Below are 16267 nucleotides of genomic sequence, written 5' to 3' on the forward strand. Positions count from 1 at the left end.
ATTCTCAAGCTGTGTGAGCTGATTGTCGGGACCATGTGGCACAATCTGCAAGATAGGTCTCGGTGAACTTAGGCGAGTAGATGACACTATTTGTTGGGAACACATCTAAAGTTTCACAAGCAAGGTGCATAGATGGATTTCCAATGCAGATACACCATAGACAACCAATCCAAGTTCGAGACTCAATGGCAGCTTGCAAGCAAAGTAGCGCAGCTGACTTATGGCTTTAATACAACTATTAGGTTAGGATTCAGCAGTACGCACACACTCGTACACACTCATAGTGAGCAGCTGAACAACAAGAGAGGAGAGTACTAGAAGGTCACATCCACTATGTGAGGATGAATGAAAGTACAATCTTTAAGGTGTTCACACAAGGAAAAAACCCTTCTTCAATTAGAAGGTAAAAAGTGCCCGTGAGATAAGGAAGCATTCACACTAGAACATAGGAGGAACTCAATAAACGTAACATATGGTGCATTGAATGGAGGTTGAAAGGAAGGTGCAACGAAACTAGTGGGTGGGATGAATGGAAGATTAAATGGATTTGTCATTTGAGTTGTTGTGGGAAACGTGTTAGGTTTCTTTTGTCCATTAAATGCAAATGAAGAAATAGATGAATCACCAAAATCATATTGACCATGAGATGTACAAGTGGAAGGAAAAGATGGAGCACTCACCATATATTCTTGAAACTTTTATTTACCTTTTGTTGAGTTCAAAAAGAAAAATCTGTTCTCTTCAAGGCTAATGAACCAATACTTGGTACAAAGAGTTCCTTCATCCTGAGCATCACCAATATCTTGCACAAAAGAGAAAAGTAGCCTGAAAAGATTGAGAAGTAGTAGCATGCTTACCTGACATAGGAGTGAATCAAGGTGAAGTGTATGGAAAAGATGAAAGAGGTAGAGAGGAAGATGATTGTGGTAGAGAGGAAAATGATTTATACTTCATGCCAGTTTCCATATCAAGATAATCAATCCTTTCTGGAGATTCCATCCTGTAAGATCACTAGACCGGTGCATCGATCTGAAGGGAGAAACTCAAATTAACCTTGAATTTGCTGAAAAACTCGATACATGAGGAGATCGTATTTGGCTCATGAGATCTCGTATGGTGTGTGAACTCCATAATAGTCCAAAGACTCTCTAGCCATGTCAAATGGAGAAGCAAGTTGTGAAACAACCGACTCCATCTCTTTCAAATCAAAGGCCGATGTTTCAAGGAAGAGAACCTTACTCTAATACCATGTGAAGAATACCCTAATACAAAAACATTAATGAAAGTGTACGACAAAGCACAAGGTCAATTGAAACACAGTTAGTGTTAGGGTAACTCAGAGACAATGAATGCATTCACTATGATTCCATCTACCTTTGAAGGACTTGGCAGGCAACCAACGTGCACCCTTTGTCTGATACCCTAGCCTCTCTAGGGTGACCACTTGGACTCCCTTAGTAAGATAACCATCCACTTAGTAGTCTTGGTGGGCCAATGGGCAGCCGCCGTGCACCCTTTGATGCCTTGACTACTTTGGAGTGGGATATCTTGGGGTAACAACACAAAAATGAAAACACCCAAAAAATTTGGATTGGCCTTTATTTCTTGCTCATTTTTTGGACCTAAGAGGAGGCGTTGAGCTAACATAGGCATTACATGCTGAATTAGCCACTCAAGCAACTCCAAAAATGCTGAATTAATGAAAGCCCTAAAATGGTGTGCAATTCAAGAAAGTTCTTAAATAGTGCATGGTATGAGGTCCAAAAACTTTCTATAAATAGGTAGCTGCACTCCATTTAGTCCAATCTCGTTTTTGCAAGTTTCAAGCCTTGTAGCTTCACTTCCCACACCTTGTTTGCAAAGGACATCTCATCCGAAGCTGCCCATTGCTGTCTACATTAGTTTGGCGCTTGTTTCCAACCTCAACCTTGCCGCTTTTGCTATCGCCTCATTGGAAGGACCACATCAGCATTTGCGTTTTCAGTTTTCTGTTACCACCCAATTTTTCTCTCTCCTCGAGTATCTACATTTTCAGTCTTTCTCTCTCTCTTCACTACCTGTTTGCATCGAATCTAGCTTCCATAGCTATGTTTGTTGGTGTTCGACTCTCACAAGCTGCCTTTGCTGGATTTCAGGATCCGGTAGAAGTACAACACACTCCCGCTCAGCATCCCTTCCTCGGTCCTCGAGACACAAGAATTCGGGATTAGTTTCCATTCGTGCATAGTTTGTTTGCTACATGAGCATTGTATATTCAATATTTAGTCATTCATTTAGATTCCACTGTGTTCATGGTCTCTCTATTACCCTATTCCTAAGTGTGTTCTTTTCAGTTTATGATTTGTCATATGCTTTCACTTATGTTTATGTGGCGGTCGGTTGCACAAGGTCGCCTAGTCTTGGAGCACCTGTACAGGGTGTAAACGTAGTAGACGCAGACTGAAAATCTGCGTTTTGAAAATTTGGGTTGCTCCTCCTCGATGAAAACCTACTCTTTTGCAAGAAATCTCAAGACTGTGTCTTGACTTATGCTCTCATACCGTGTAAGAGTGCACAACGGAAGAGAAACACATGTAAGAGTGCACAACGGAAGAGAAACACAAACACAGAGAGAAGCGCACGCATGCGCGCGCACACATACACATACACACACAGAGGAAGCCGAGGATGAAGACAATACTAATTGATCAATCCCTGCGAGTAGCCAAAGCGTTAGTAATGGCACTAGATCAGGCTAATGATGATGGCAGTACGAAACAGAGAGAGTTAGAGTGTTAGAGTGTGCACATGCAAAGGGAAGACTGAAGATTGAAGAGAGTGTGTATCTGCCAAGTGGGGGGAGCTGGCTATAAATAGTCAAATCCCTAAAAAACTGGCTGATTTGCTCTTGTAGGGGGCCATAAGTACTGGTCGACCACCGTTTAATGCTGGTTGCTTAAGGGAAAATGCCACAAAAAAATAGGGGTGACCTTGAAAAAAATCCTAGATGACAATAACAATGTGCGACAAGTGTAGGCTAATTGTGGAAAGTAATAGCTGGTCTAGGAATGCACACAAGAAGCCAACAAATAAAGAAAATGCACCTGAACTGCAAGAGCTTCTATGTCTCCATCAAGACTCTAACAAGAGCTCACAACCAAGCTGACATAACTAACACAGACAAGCTAACATGCCCTTTGAAATCCTGGGAGTGTTTGAGGATCCAACAACCTCATGTGATGAAGCATAGAAGACTTAGGCAAAGGCTTCATGAAGAGATCCGCCGCATTGTCCTCCGTGGGACAGTAGACCACTGTGAACTCGGAATCCAAGATCCGTTCTCAAACATAGTGGTACTAAACCTCAATGTTTTTCGTGTGAGCATGAAGCACATGCTCTTTGCAAGAGCTAGAGCACTTTGGTTTTCCACACACATCACCATAGGTCCAAGTTGAGGAAAGCCAATCTTCGCCAACATGTGGCCAAGCTAAATTGTCTCCATAGCTATAGAACATAAGCCACAATACTCTACCTCTGTAGAAGAAAGGGCAACATTAGGCTACTTCTTGCTGCTCCACAAGGTAACTCTCGATCAAAGGGAGAAGGCATAAACTATAGTGGACCGTCGCGAATCCACATCACTTGCCCCATCATAATCGCTCCAACCAATGAGAGTAACCCCCTCTCCATACATGATCCCGTAGGATTGAGTCCCCTATAAATAACAAAGAACGCGCAAGGTCCCTCTCCAATGCTCGTGAGAAGGAGTCTTAATGAAAGAAGATAACAACGCCACGATAAAAGAAACATCCGATTGTGTGAATAAGCCAAATGAGGGAGCCAATAAGACACCCATAACATGTGGCATCTGTAAGGGAAACTCTTGTTGCCAAAAGCTTGGACTCTAGGTCCATGGGGCAAGAAATAGGCCAGCAATGGTGGGCTGTAGTGGTGGATTGCAAGAGTCAAAATAAGCCGAATAGTAGACATCGGAGCTGTAGGTGCAAAAGTCTCAAATTATTCCAAACCTCTACCCGTTAAGCAAAACCCTTGGCACAACAAGCCTAGCTTTATGCTTGTCCCAGGAGCCATCTGCAAGGTACTTGGTCTTATAGACCCACTTCGTACCTATCACCTTCTGCTTCGGGAGACCTGGAGCCAAGTCCCAAGTCTGATTACGCTCGATAGAATCGAGCTCCTCCAGCATGGTTGGATGTAAGTCCTAATTCTTGTGCAAGAGCCTCCTCAAGCTTGATAGGATCGAGCTTCTCCTACATGGTTGAACGCCAAATATCTTGTGCAAGAGCCTCCTCAAGTGTAGTAGGCTCAGTGTCACGAAGAATCTATGACATAAGAGCATAGTTCACTTGTTGCAAAGGGAAAAGAGCACATGGTATGTAAACTCAACAAGAGTTTGTATGGATTGAAACAGGCACCCCGCACATGGTATCATAAATTTGATACATTTATGTAATCTTAGGGATTCCATCACTCTCAAGTTGATCATTGCTTGTACACCAAGAAGGTTGCAGATGACAGTCTTATTCTCCTGGTTTTGTATGTGGATGACATGCTAATTGCAGGCAGGGATGTTCATGCCTTGGACTCCTTGAAGCAAAACTTACACGGTAGCTTTGATATGAAGGATCTTAGCGAGGCCAATCACATTCTTGGCATGCATATACTCAGGGACAGAGCCAAGTGGCTTCTTTTTTTGTTATAGGAAGAGTATATTACAAAGGTTTTGTAGCGTTTCAATATGGAGGGGGAAAGGGGGAAGCCATTGGTGTACCATTGCTTTCATATGTGAAACTTAGTGCAGATGACAACCCTATATCTAATGATGGAAAGGCTAAGATGGCCAAGATTTCTCATGCTTCAGCTGTTGGTAGTTTGATGTATGCTATGGTTGCTACACATCCTGACATTGCATTTGCGGTGGGAGTGGTAAGTAGGTACATGGCATATCCTAGCAAAAAGCATTGGGGAGTAGTGAAAGGTATTATGAGATACCTTAAGGGCACAAAGGATTTGTGTATCTACTTTGGTAAGCAGAAGTCATCTATTGCTGGCTTCACGGATGCAGACTATGCTGGTCATCCTGACTGCAGGAAATCTACTTCAGGATACATATTCACATTTACGGGGAGCAATCTCTTGGATATCTAGGCTGCAAAATTATATTGCATTGTCTACTACAGAGATAGAGTATGTGGTGTTGGGAATAAAGGGCCATCGTGCCTTTTACATGTGCACGGGTGTGAACACACCCTTAGCACATTTGTACTTTCATATATATATATATATCTATCTAAAAACCTAAAGAGGTACACTCGTCATTGTACCCACAAGTTGTGCTCACTCTCTACTCTCTACTCTCTACTCTGCACTCTCTCTCTGTCTCTCTGCTACTGTGTGTAAGCATTGCGTGTCTTGATCCTCCCACCACAGGTCACAAAAAATTGGTATCAGAGCGGGCAAGGAGTGCACGCTTCTCGAGACATTAGAAGCGAGCCGGGCTGCAAAAGGCAAGCAGGTCGTGAGGTCGTGGGTGACAGTTGGTGCAGGCGTGACAGGGCAGTTGATAGGCGAGCTCTCGGCAGCTAGCAAATTGATAGTCGACGGGAGGGTTGACTGTCAGACGAAGGCAGATGGGCAGAAACAGTGTCACACGATGTCAGACAAGCTGATGACACGCAACCAAGCGGGACCAGCAGGGCGCTGACGGACGGGGCAAGTTGGCAGGAGCCATGTGACGGGCTGGAGCCACCGGCATGACCCAGGCCGGCGGGTCAACACACCCCTCTTCCCGTCACATTTTTTCAAAAGTCAGGTTTTTTTTTCTTTAAAAATCTCTTTTAACCCCTTTTCCCTCTGACGGGGTTTCACGCGTGGAAGCACAGAGTGCAGATTTGTGCAATCTTGGTCAGGAAAATTGAGGCTTTTCCCGGATTTGGGGATTGTGATGTAGAGTAAGACCATTTGTCTCAGAAATTGCAGAAACTTGTGACAAACTTCTCGACATTGATGCACATTGGGCCCTGTGCAATTTGGGGCTTTTGCTGTTTGGGCAAAATTTGTGCGCCATTTGGTCATTTTAGCAAAATTGGTCTATTCTATGCATGTCAGAGACACTGCAGATGTATGGTTGATGCTTTGAGCACAAAAATTTTGGGGCTTTTGACCATGCATATCAAATTTTGTGCCCGTGGGTGCATGTACAACAGAAATTGCAGCTAAAATTTGGGACTTTCAATGCAATGTGATGTATTTGCCCCTGAAACAACTATAATCAGTTGTGGAGTGCTGTAGCACAAGGTTTAGTGCTTCTGAAAATTTATCTGCAGATCTGAAATTTCTGCTCTTCTATGTGGTTATTTATTGCTGGTTGGTACTTGTTTGTACCTTGGTCACTTGTGTGACAGTTTGGGCCTGCATTTGCTGGTTTTTTGGTCACATTTGGGCTGAAAATCATTGCTGGCAGCAGTGACAACAGTAATCTCATGCACATTAAGAAGCTTGAAGGAGCACATAACTTTGCAGTCTGGCAAAAACAGTGCTACAATATCCTGTTGCAGAAGAAGCAGGCAAAGCCGATTAAGACCAAAGGGGCAAAGCCCGCAGATATGGAACAGGAAGACTGGGATGAGTTAAATGAGCTTGCATGCTCAACCACCGAGCTATCGATTTTTGATGCCTTGCTGTTTAACATTGAAGGTTTGGATTCTGCCTATGCTATTTGGACTCGACTGGAAGAACTGTATGCCTAGAAGAGGGCCGCAAGCAAAGTTTACTGACTGAAAAAGCTTATGGATTTGTGTATGAAAGAGGGTACAACAATGTCTACTCACTTGAGTGAGTTTAACTCCATTTTTAGCTGCCAGAGAGTTGGGATACATTTAGGACTGCTATGAGCAATTCTAATGCGATCCTTTTGTATGTTGATGTAGAGAGTGCTCTACTCATGGAAGAAATGAATCGGCAGAACAATACATCCAGTAAGTCTTCCAGTGCTTTGCATACTAGGGGCAGATTATAGCAGAAAGGAAAATTTGATAGCAAGGGACACAATAAATCACGTGGCAAGGATGTTGAATGCCATCATTGTGGCAAGAAGGGTCACTGTAAACGTGACTGGTATAAATGGAAGAAAGAGAAAGGAAAGGGCATGAAGATAGATGATAGCAGGGAAGAGAAGAAAGAGAGTCTGTCTAAGAAGAGCAATGCCAAAATTAAAGAAGTAAATGTAGTCACTCATGATAGTGATAGTGGGAATGACGTACTCTTTGTCTCTTCACACTTTAGTACACATGCTTCACTTGCAGATACGGATGATGACATGCATACTTGGATTCTAGATTCAGGTGCTTCCTTTCATGTCACCCCTCATCGTGAGTGGTTTTCTGACTATACAGGGGGTCGACATGGTGTTGTCCATCTTGGGGACAACTATGCATGTGACATTGCATGTATTGGCAGTGTGCAGTTGCAATTTCAGCATGGTTTTGCCTTCACACTTCAGCATGTATGACATGTACCTCAGCTCAAGAAGAGCTTGATTAGCACAAGGCAGCTAGATGACAATGGATTTCATACCACCTTTGATGATGGGAAATGGAGGATCTATAAGGGATCTAGGGTGATTTCTAGAGATTGTAATAGTGATACCTTATATCCTCTCCATGTATCTAGTGCGCGTGACCATGTTGCCATGACCGAGCAGCCAAGTGTTTCTTTGTGGCATGGCCGGTTGGGACACATGAGTCAAAACTGGAATGAAAGTGCTTTCTCGTTTGGGTTACTTGCCTTGTCTTCATTATGTTGATTTTGAGCATTGTGATCATTGCGTTTGTGCTAAACATGCACAGACGTCTCATAAGAAGTCTCTTTCACTGAAATCTGCTTCTCAAGAGTTAGTACATTTCGATGTATATCAGATGCTAGGGTTATCTTTAGGGGTAAGAAATACCTTATCACCTTTGTTGATGATGCTACACAGAAGGTATGGGTTTACTCTATTCGTAGCAAGGATGAAGTACTTGACAAGTTTCAAAAATTCTTGGCATTGGTTGAGAATGAGACTAATAAGACACTTAAGTGTCTTCACTCTGACAATGGTGGAGAATATGTGTCCAAGGCCTTTCAGGCATTTTTTGACAGCAAAGGGATAAAGAGGGAGCTTATTGCCTCTCATAATTCGTCTCAAAATGGTGTTGCAGAGCGTATGAATCGAACCATTCAAGACAAGGTCCGTATAATGTTGTCACATGCTGCTTTACCTTATGGTTTCGGGGTAGAGGTTGTTATGACAGTTGTATACTTGATTAATCGGTTACCAAATAGGTCTTTTGGGGGGGGGGGGGAGTTCCCCAAGAAGCGTGGTCGAGCAAGCCACCTTCGTTTGCACAATTGAAAGTGTTTGGGTGCAAAGCATTTGTGCACATATGTAAGGAAGAACGCAACAAACTTGAGCCAAAGTCTTGTAAATGTATTTTCCCAGGATATGGCGATGAAGGTTAAATGGGATATAGATCATGGGATCCCGAGAAAAGAAAAGTAGTACGCAGCAATGATGTTATCTTTCGGGAAGATCGCATGCATAAACAGCCCGAAAAGACTGAGGAGGTCCGTAGGGTTGTATTTCGGCAAGAAATACCTTTTGGACAGCAAAATGTGCCCGCTGTACAACAGCAAATACTTGCTGTAAATGAACTTGCAAATGCAGGAAATAATGCTGGAAATGATCAGCCAGCCATTGCCCATAATGATGAGCCACTGGATGTGTAGGAACAGCCGGGACAGCAAGCTGTTAATGCTGACTTGTAGGCTGAAATGCTAGGATAGCAAGCTGAAAATGCTCAACAGGCAGCAAACAATGATCATTGGGTTAGGAGATCGTCTAGGGCTACTAGACATCGTGATAGATTTGTTCCTGGTGCAAACAATGTGGCTGATTATGTCATGTTGACAGATTGTGGTGAACCGTCTTGCTTCAAGGAAGCAATGGACAGACAGGACAGCAAGAAATGGTATAAATCCATGTTGTTAGAGATGGAATCTCTTGAGAAAAATAACACTTGGGACTTGGTGTAGTTGCCTAAAGTGCAGAAAACCCTTTCATGTAAATGGGTTTACAAGATGAAGATCACTTCTTGTTCCTTGCCAAAGTACAAAGCAAGATTGGTTGTGAAGGGGTAGAAGGAGGAACATGGAGTTAACTTTGATGAGATATTCTCTCATGTAGTCAAGATGACTACATTGAGAACCATTTTGGGCTTGGTTGCAGCTGAAGATATGGAGCTCATACAAATGGATGTGAAGACTGTGTTCTTATATGGTGATCTGCATGAAGACATATATATGTAGCAGCCTGGGGGTTTGTGGCATAAGGGAGAGAGAAAATGATATGTAAACTCAAAAGGAGTTTGTATGGGTAGAAACAAGCACCAAGAGAATGGTATCATAAGTTTGATACATTTATGGAGTCTCAAGGTTTTCATAGAAGTCAAGTGGATCACTGCTTGTACACCTAGAAGGCAGTAGATGACAGCTTGATTATCTTGTGTTGATGACATGTTGATTGCTGGCAGGGATACTCATGTCTTGGATTCATCGAAGTAAAGTCTTCATGGCAACTTTGACATGAAGGATCTTGGTGATGCAAATCATATTCTTGGCATGCGAATACTCAGAGATAGGTTAAAAGGATTACTCTATCTATCTCAGCAGGAGTATATCTCCAAGGTTTTGCAGCATTTCAATATGCAGGGGAGAAAACAATTGGGGTTCCGTTGTCTCTATATGTGAAACTCAGTGCAGAGGACAGCCCTATATCTGATGATGAGAAGGCTGAAATGGCTAAGATACCATATGCTTCAGCTGTTGGCAGTTTGATGTATGCTATGGTTGTTACACGTCCTGACATTGCCTTTGCAGTTGGAGTAGCTAGCAGATACATGGAAAACCCTGGTGAAAAGCATTGGGAAGCAGTGAAAGGTATTATGAGATACCTCAAAGACACAAAAGAGTTGTGCATTTGCTTTCGAAAGTAGAAGGCATCTGTCGTTGACTTTATGGATGTAGACTATGCTGGTTATGCAGATTGCAAAAAGTCCACTTCTGGGTATGTGTTTACCTTCACAAGAGGAGCAGTCTCTTGGATCTCCAGGCTACAAAAGTGTATTGCATTGTCTAATACAGCGGTAGAGTATGTGGTTGCCACTGAGGCATGCAAGGAGGCTTTATGGCTTTCACGTCTGGTGGGAGAGCTTGGCATTACAAAGTTATCTGTTCTCCATTGTGATAGTCAGAGTGCTATTATGCTAGCACAGAATCCCGTCTTTCATGCAAAGACGAAGCACATACAGGTGAAGTATCACTTCATTAGAGATGTACTGACAGCAAGAGCATTGAGCTTGTCAAAGTGCATACAGATGGTAATCCTGCAGACCTTCTCACGAAAGGTTTTCCAGCAGAGCGGTTTGCTCATTGCCGACAGATGATGGGAGTTGGATAGATATATGTATTTCAGCTTTGTATATACCTAGACTAAGTTGATTCTTTTCTCCTCTTAAGGTACACTGCCTTCAGGTGAGAGGTTGTTGGAAATAAAGGGCCATCGTGCCTTTTGATATGTGCACGGGTGTGAATATACCCTTAGCACATTTGTACTTTCATATATATATCTATCTAAAAACCTAAAGAGGTACACTCGTCATTGTACCCACAAGTTATGCTCACTCCTCTCTACTCTGCACTTTGTGTGTATCTCTCTCTCTCTCTCTATCTCTCTCTCTCTCTCTCTACTGCTGTGTGTAAGCACTGCGTGTCTCGATCCTCGCGCCACAGGTCACAATATGTGGTTGCCACTGAGGCATGCAAAGAGGCTTTATGGCTTTCACATTTGGTGAGAGAGTTTGGTATTATAGAGGTTTCTATCCTCCATTGTGATGATCAGATTGCTATCGTGTTAGCATGGAATCCTATCTTTCATGCAAAGACAAAGCACATACAGGTGAAGTATCATTTTATCAAGGATGTACTTGACAGCAAGAGCATTAAGCTTGTCAAGGTACATATAGATGATAACCCTACAAACCTTCTTACGAAGGGTCTTCCAACAGAGTGGTTTTCTCATTGCCACTAGATGATGGGGGTTGGATAGTATGTGTATTTCAGTTTTGTACATACATAGACCTAGTTGATTCTTTCCTCTACCTTCAGGCATGTTGCCTTTAGGCGGGAGGTTGTTGGGTATAAAGGCTTTCCGTGCCTTTTAGGGTGTTCGAGTGTGCACGCACCCTTACACTTGTACTTGATATATATTATCAAAACCTATAAGTGGTACATCTTGTCATTGTACCAAACACTTTGTGTGTCATGCTCTCACTCTTGTTGCTCACTCTCCCTACTCTAAACTCTGCACTCAATTTGATTTGCACTCTGTCTTGATCCTTGCACATCAACATCAAAGTTTTGGTTTGATGCTATCATGGATGCAGTGTATGTGTTGAATCACAGTCCAACTAAAGCATTGACTGATTGTAAGTTTTATGAGACTTGGAATGACTGGAAACATTGGTATCACACATCCATATTTTGGTTGTTTGGCATATGCTTTAGTGCCACAACCACGAAGACATAAATTGGAAGACAAGGTTGCCAAATGCATCTTTATTGGTTATAGTGCACAAAGTAAAAGGTATCGCTTATACCAACCCTCCACCAATAAGGCTTTAATTGGCAAAGATGTGGTATTCACTGAACATGCTGGTCAATCCTTCATGGACTGGAAAAATCAGCCCAATGTGGGGCCTATGGACTTGTTTGACAATTTATAAGGGTATGCCCAACAACATGGGATTGACTATGATGAGACATTTGCACCCATTTCATGTATGACCACCATTTGCAATGCCATTGCTTTGGCTATTCATTATGATTGGCATGTGTATCAATTGGATGCGAAGATTCGCTTTTCGAATGGTGATCTTCATGAGGAGGTAAAAGTTACTCAATCTCATGGCTTTGTTTAGAAAGGGTTAGAAAGCAAAGTGTGCCACTTGCATAAGGCACTCTATGGTTTTAAGTAGGCACCTAGGGCATGGTATGAGAAGATTCATGCATACTTGATGGCTTTTGGTTTCAGTAATTTACACACTGAGAGCACACTTTATGTTCGCAAAGATGGGGATAGCCTCTTGATTCTCATTCTTTATGTGGATGGGTTGAATGGATCTCATGAGACACATATTTTAGCTTTGAAAGCTGAATTGCAGCATGCTTTTGATGTGATAGATCTTGGCCACTTGCCCTACTATCTTGGCATATAATTTATTGGAGATGAGGGGGGCATTGTTTTGCAGTAGTCTAAGTAAATTGGGGAGCTGCTTGAGCATTTTTAGATGCAATACTGCAAGCCTATCTCTACTTCCATTGAGATAGGCCACATGTTTACACTTGGGGATGTTACGTGCTTATATGATGGTCCGCCTTCTAAGACTTTGTTTGCTTATATATGATTATTGCTCGAGCGTATTTATGAGATGTGGTCCGCCTTGCGCAGACAGTGGTATCCTCTCTATGGAATGAGTGGAATGAGCATGAGACAGAGGAGGCCGTTGTCATTGTCGTGACTTCCTTTTTTAGGGTGTTATGTATGAGTGATTGCGAGGAGTCCACCATGGGCCTTCTTGTTTACTTCTTTAAAGCGGCATTGGTGGAGGCATGTGCTTGCACGATGAACGTGCACATGTTCTAGAGATAGCAGAGAGGAGATGGACATGGATGTATAAGCCCATCCATGGTTTTGCCACATTGGTACATCCGGTCTACCAGTTACCGATGTTCATGGATGAAAGAGAGCTCCGTTTAGACCAGGTTGTTTATTTGACTCGTGTGGTTCTTGTGGATGACTACAATGCAGTACTGGAAGAGCTAGGATGCTATGCAGATTAGAGAGGGCATGTTGCTTTTGCTTCTCTCACTGGTTGGAGGAGAGAGTCACTTGTGAAGCCTTTATTTTGGTGGCAAAACTTTAGATGCCCATTGGAGACCCTTTAATACTTAGCCATGAGAATCCTTGCTTAGGATTGGTCTTCGGGTGCATGTGAGGGAAACTAGAGTACCTATTCTCCCATTCACACAAAGATTCGCAATCGGCTTAGCACATGATATTAGAGCAGCTAGTCTATTGCCACACTAACATATGCATGATGAGAGCTATGATGGGCATGGGTAGTCCAAAGTAGGTAAATACTTAACCATAAAATTTAAATATTTTTGTTTTAAACTTTAAAGTTTATACTTACAATTTAGACTTTAGCATTTACAATCTTATGTACATTGTGTAGGTGAATGTTGATATATTCAAGTTGACGACGATACTCTTCCAAGTGTACATCAGGAGGTGAAGGAGGAGGAGATGATTTTTGTGGAGCTCTATAGAGAGCTTATAGTAGCAGACACTCGTGACACTTGCAGTCAGTGTGCTCATGGGCAAGGAGTTCGAGTAGATGGTAGTAGAGGCATGGTCATTCGGTGCCGTTTGACATTGAGGAAGGGTGGTTTGAGTGGCTCTAGTAGTTCACATCTCGTGTCTCATGATGACATTCACCCCTTGCCTACACAGTTGACACTTAGGGAGCCATCATTTGATGATAATGGTAATCTCATCTCAGTAAGGATGAGTATGAGAGTGTCTTATCGTCCAATTTTGAGGAGTCATCTTTAGATGGTTCTGATGATGATGATATTGATGCCTCATCATAGATTCATAGGTCTCTCTCTTTTTTATATCTACTATCATTGTATCCACATGCCACTATGATGCATCATCCATGGACCATGTATGGTGCACTTAATGGGGGCTAAAAGGAAGGTGGAGTGGAACTAGTGGGTGGGATGAGTGGGAGATTAAATGGATTTGTCAATATATGAATCGCCAAAATCATATTGACCATGAGATGTAAAAATGGAAGGAAAAGATGAAGAAGGAACACTCATCATAGATTCTTGCAACTTTTTCTTACCTTTTCTTGAGTTCAAAAAGAAAAAACCGTCCTCTTTAGGGCTTATGAACCAATACTTGGTATGAAGAGTTCCTTTATCTTGAGCAACACCAATATCTTGTAGAAAAGAGCAAGTAAAATGAAAAGATTGAGAAGTAGTATCATGCGTACCTGACATAGGAGTGAATGAGCATGGAGAAGTGTAAGGAAAAGACGAAAGAGCTACGAGATGGAGATGATTGTGGTAGAGAGGAAAATGGTTTGTACTCCATGCTAGTTTCCACATCACGGTGATCAATCCTTTGTGGAGCTTTTGTCCTTCCTACAAAATCATTGGAGTGATGCACCAAATATAAAGGGAAAAACTCAAATTTACCTTCAATCTGCTGTTGAGCTCAATACATGAGGATGAGATCGTATTTGGTTCGTGAGTTGTCATATGGTTTGTGGACTCCATGGGTAGTCCGGCCATGTTAGATGGAGAAGCAAGCTGTGAAGTCCACCTCGTCGCATGTCTCGATGTGCTAGGCTTGGGAGCATCAAGATGATGTGGTGAAGATGTGTTCAAAGTTATCTTACCCTCCTATTGTTCTTGCTTCTTGCGAAGGGTTTTTAGTTCAAAGTCCGATGTTTCGTGGAAGAGAACCTTGCCCTGATACCATTACCCATGACTCCAAGAGACTTATTCCAAAACCTTTTCATTATGAGTCCCATTTCTAACACTAGACAAGGTTGATGCAGAGTGTTTGTTTTTGAATTATACCTTCATGCTCTTGAAATGGAATTTAAAGCATGATGCCCGTGGTGGTATGATGTGATGCAAATCAGCATTCACCGTGGGAATGCCAGGTCACCCCTCAAACATTTAAAGACTGAGAATGCCAATCCTTTTCAGCTAGGCTACCAAAATTTATGCCTGGCCACAGAAAACCTGTTCGTCTTGTCTGGAGGTCACATTTTGGACCCTAACAACCACCTCTCGTATGTGGTTATGTTTTTTTAGACCATAACTCCTTATGCTATACTCAATAAGATGGAAGGACTATTTGAACTAGCTGGCATAAACAGTAAGATCAAACTGGCTGAAATATCTATGCAGTCATTGTAACATGCATATTTTTTATCATACGCATATGATTGCTGATGCAGACGCACAAAAAATGCATGAAATCTGGAATATGATATCTTATTTCAGACTTGGCTACTTTTTTTGGGCCAGGGCTTAATGATTTTATCAAAAAGGTGTCACCTGCCTATAGACAGCATCGAATGGCAGCCGCCGACCATTGGTGCTTTAATTGTATCTTGACTCGAATGACTGAAAATCAAAGTCTGAATTTTCTTTGGCAAATAAATGTTGTCTATTGATCATTGAATGCTTTATTCGTAGTGACTACTTTGTAGAATCTGAAGTTAAATAATGAAATTCTAATTTTTCATTCAGCTTGTTATTTTAGTACTGTAGATACCTTTTTTTTGTTTTAAAAAATTGAAAATTAGGGTAACGTATGATTCCAGGGCCTGAATCATACTCCAATTATTTTCATACCTGTCTGTGTACGTGTGATTGCCGTATGGAAAAACTATGATAACATGTGTGTTAATTATTTCCTGCAGGTACTGGTCACATGTGAAGCAATGCCGCCATTGTACTGCTGCACTAAGATTCTTTGAGGGAGCGGAAGTGTTTTTGCAGGCCCTGTCTGTTGGTTTAGCGGGGCTTGTTGGGGCTGCTGCTCTCAAGCCAATACCACAGTTAAGAAACTGGACTGTATCATTAATCTTTGCAGCGGTACTGTGCTCCCTGGTGTCAAGATGGGTAGCACATTTCATAAGGAAAACATACCACTTCCATGATTATAATCATGCTCTTGTAAGGTGAAATGTAAATTAATCTCTGACTTTTTGAGGGCCTGTACCAATGGCTTGTGTGCTAGATGTGGTTCACAAGCTTGTGGTTCATGAATTGATGTAATTTACATAAAAATTGTGTAGTTCTATTATGTAATCCAGTGCTACTCAATAAATAGCTAGATCCTGTAGCTAACAATATATGAAGTGTCTTTGTGGGTTCTCAAATCTCTAATTTTGGCCAAATACACAATCTAGCAAGAGAATTTGAGCAATTGCTTTTGTGGCAGTCAAGTTGGGCCGGTTAGTAAATAGAGTGCTGTGTCCAACCAAAAAGACACTGCAGAATTAATAATTTCCTTGTCAAATGACCATAAGAGTGAACAATGTCATTCTAATTGTAGCTGGTCACATGCTATGCACACCTG

The 16267-nt window shown here is 42.1% G+C and overlaps 1 protein-coding gene across 1 annotated transcript in view; it reads left to right on the top strand.

The window, feature by feature from the left end:
- The window catches only part of LOC148027795 (protochlorophyllide-dependent translocon component 52, chloroplastic-like), a 107794-nt gene extending 91754 nt beyond the window's left edge, over window positions 1-16040 (top strand). The window contains exon 7 of the mRNA XM_087689492.1: window positions 15606-16040. Coding sequence (XP_087545618.1) covers window positions 15606-15870 — 265 coding nt within the window. The 3' untranslated portion in view covers window positions 15871-16040. The remainder of the gene's footprint in view (window positions 1-15605) is intronic.
- The last annotated feature ends 227 nt before the right edge of the window (window positions 16041-16267 follow it).

This window comes from Lygodium microphyllum, chromosome 12 (assembly GCF_053477565.2).
Source record: "Lygodium microphyllum isolate KBCC chromosome 12, Lygodium_microphyllum_v1.1.10, whole genome shotgun sequence".
Classification (NCBI taxonomy): domain Eukaryota; kingdom Viridiplantae; phylum Streptophyta; class Polypodiopsida; order Schizaeales; family Lygodiaceae; genus Lygodium; species Lygodium microphyllum.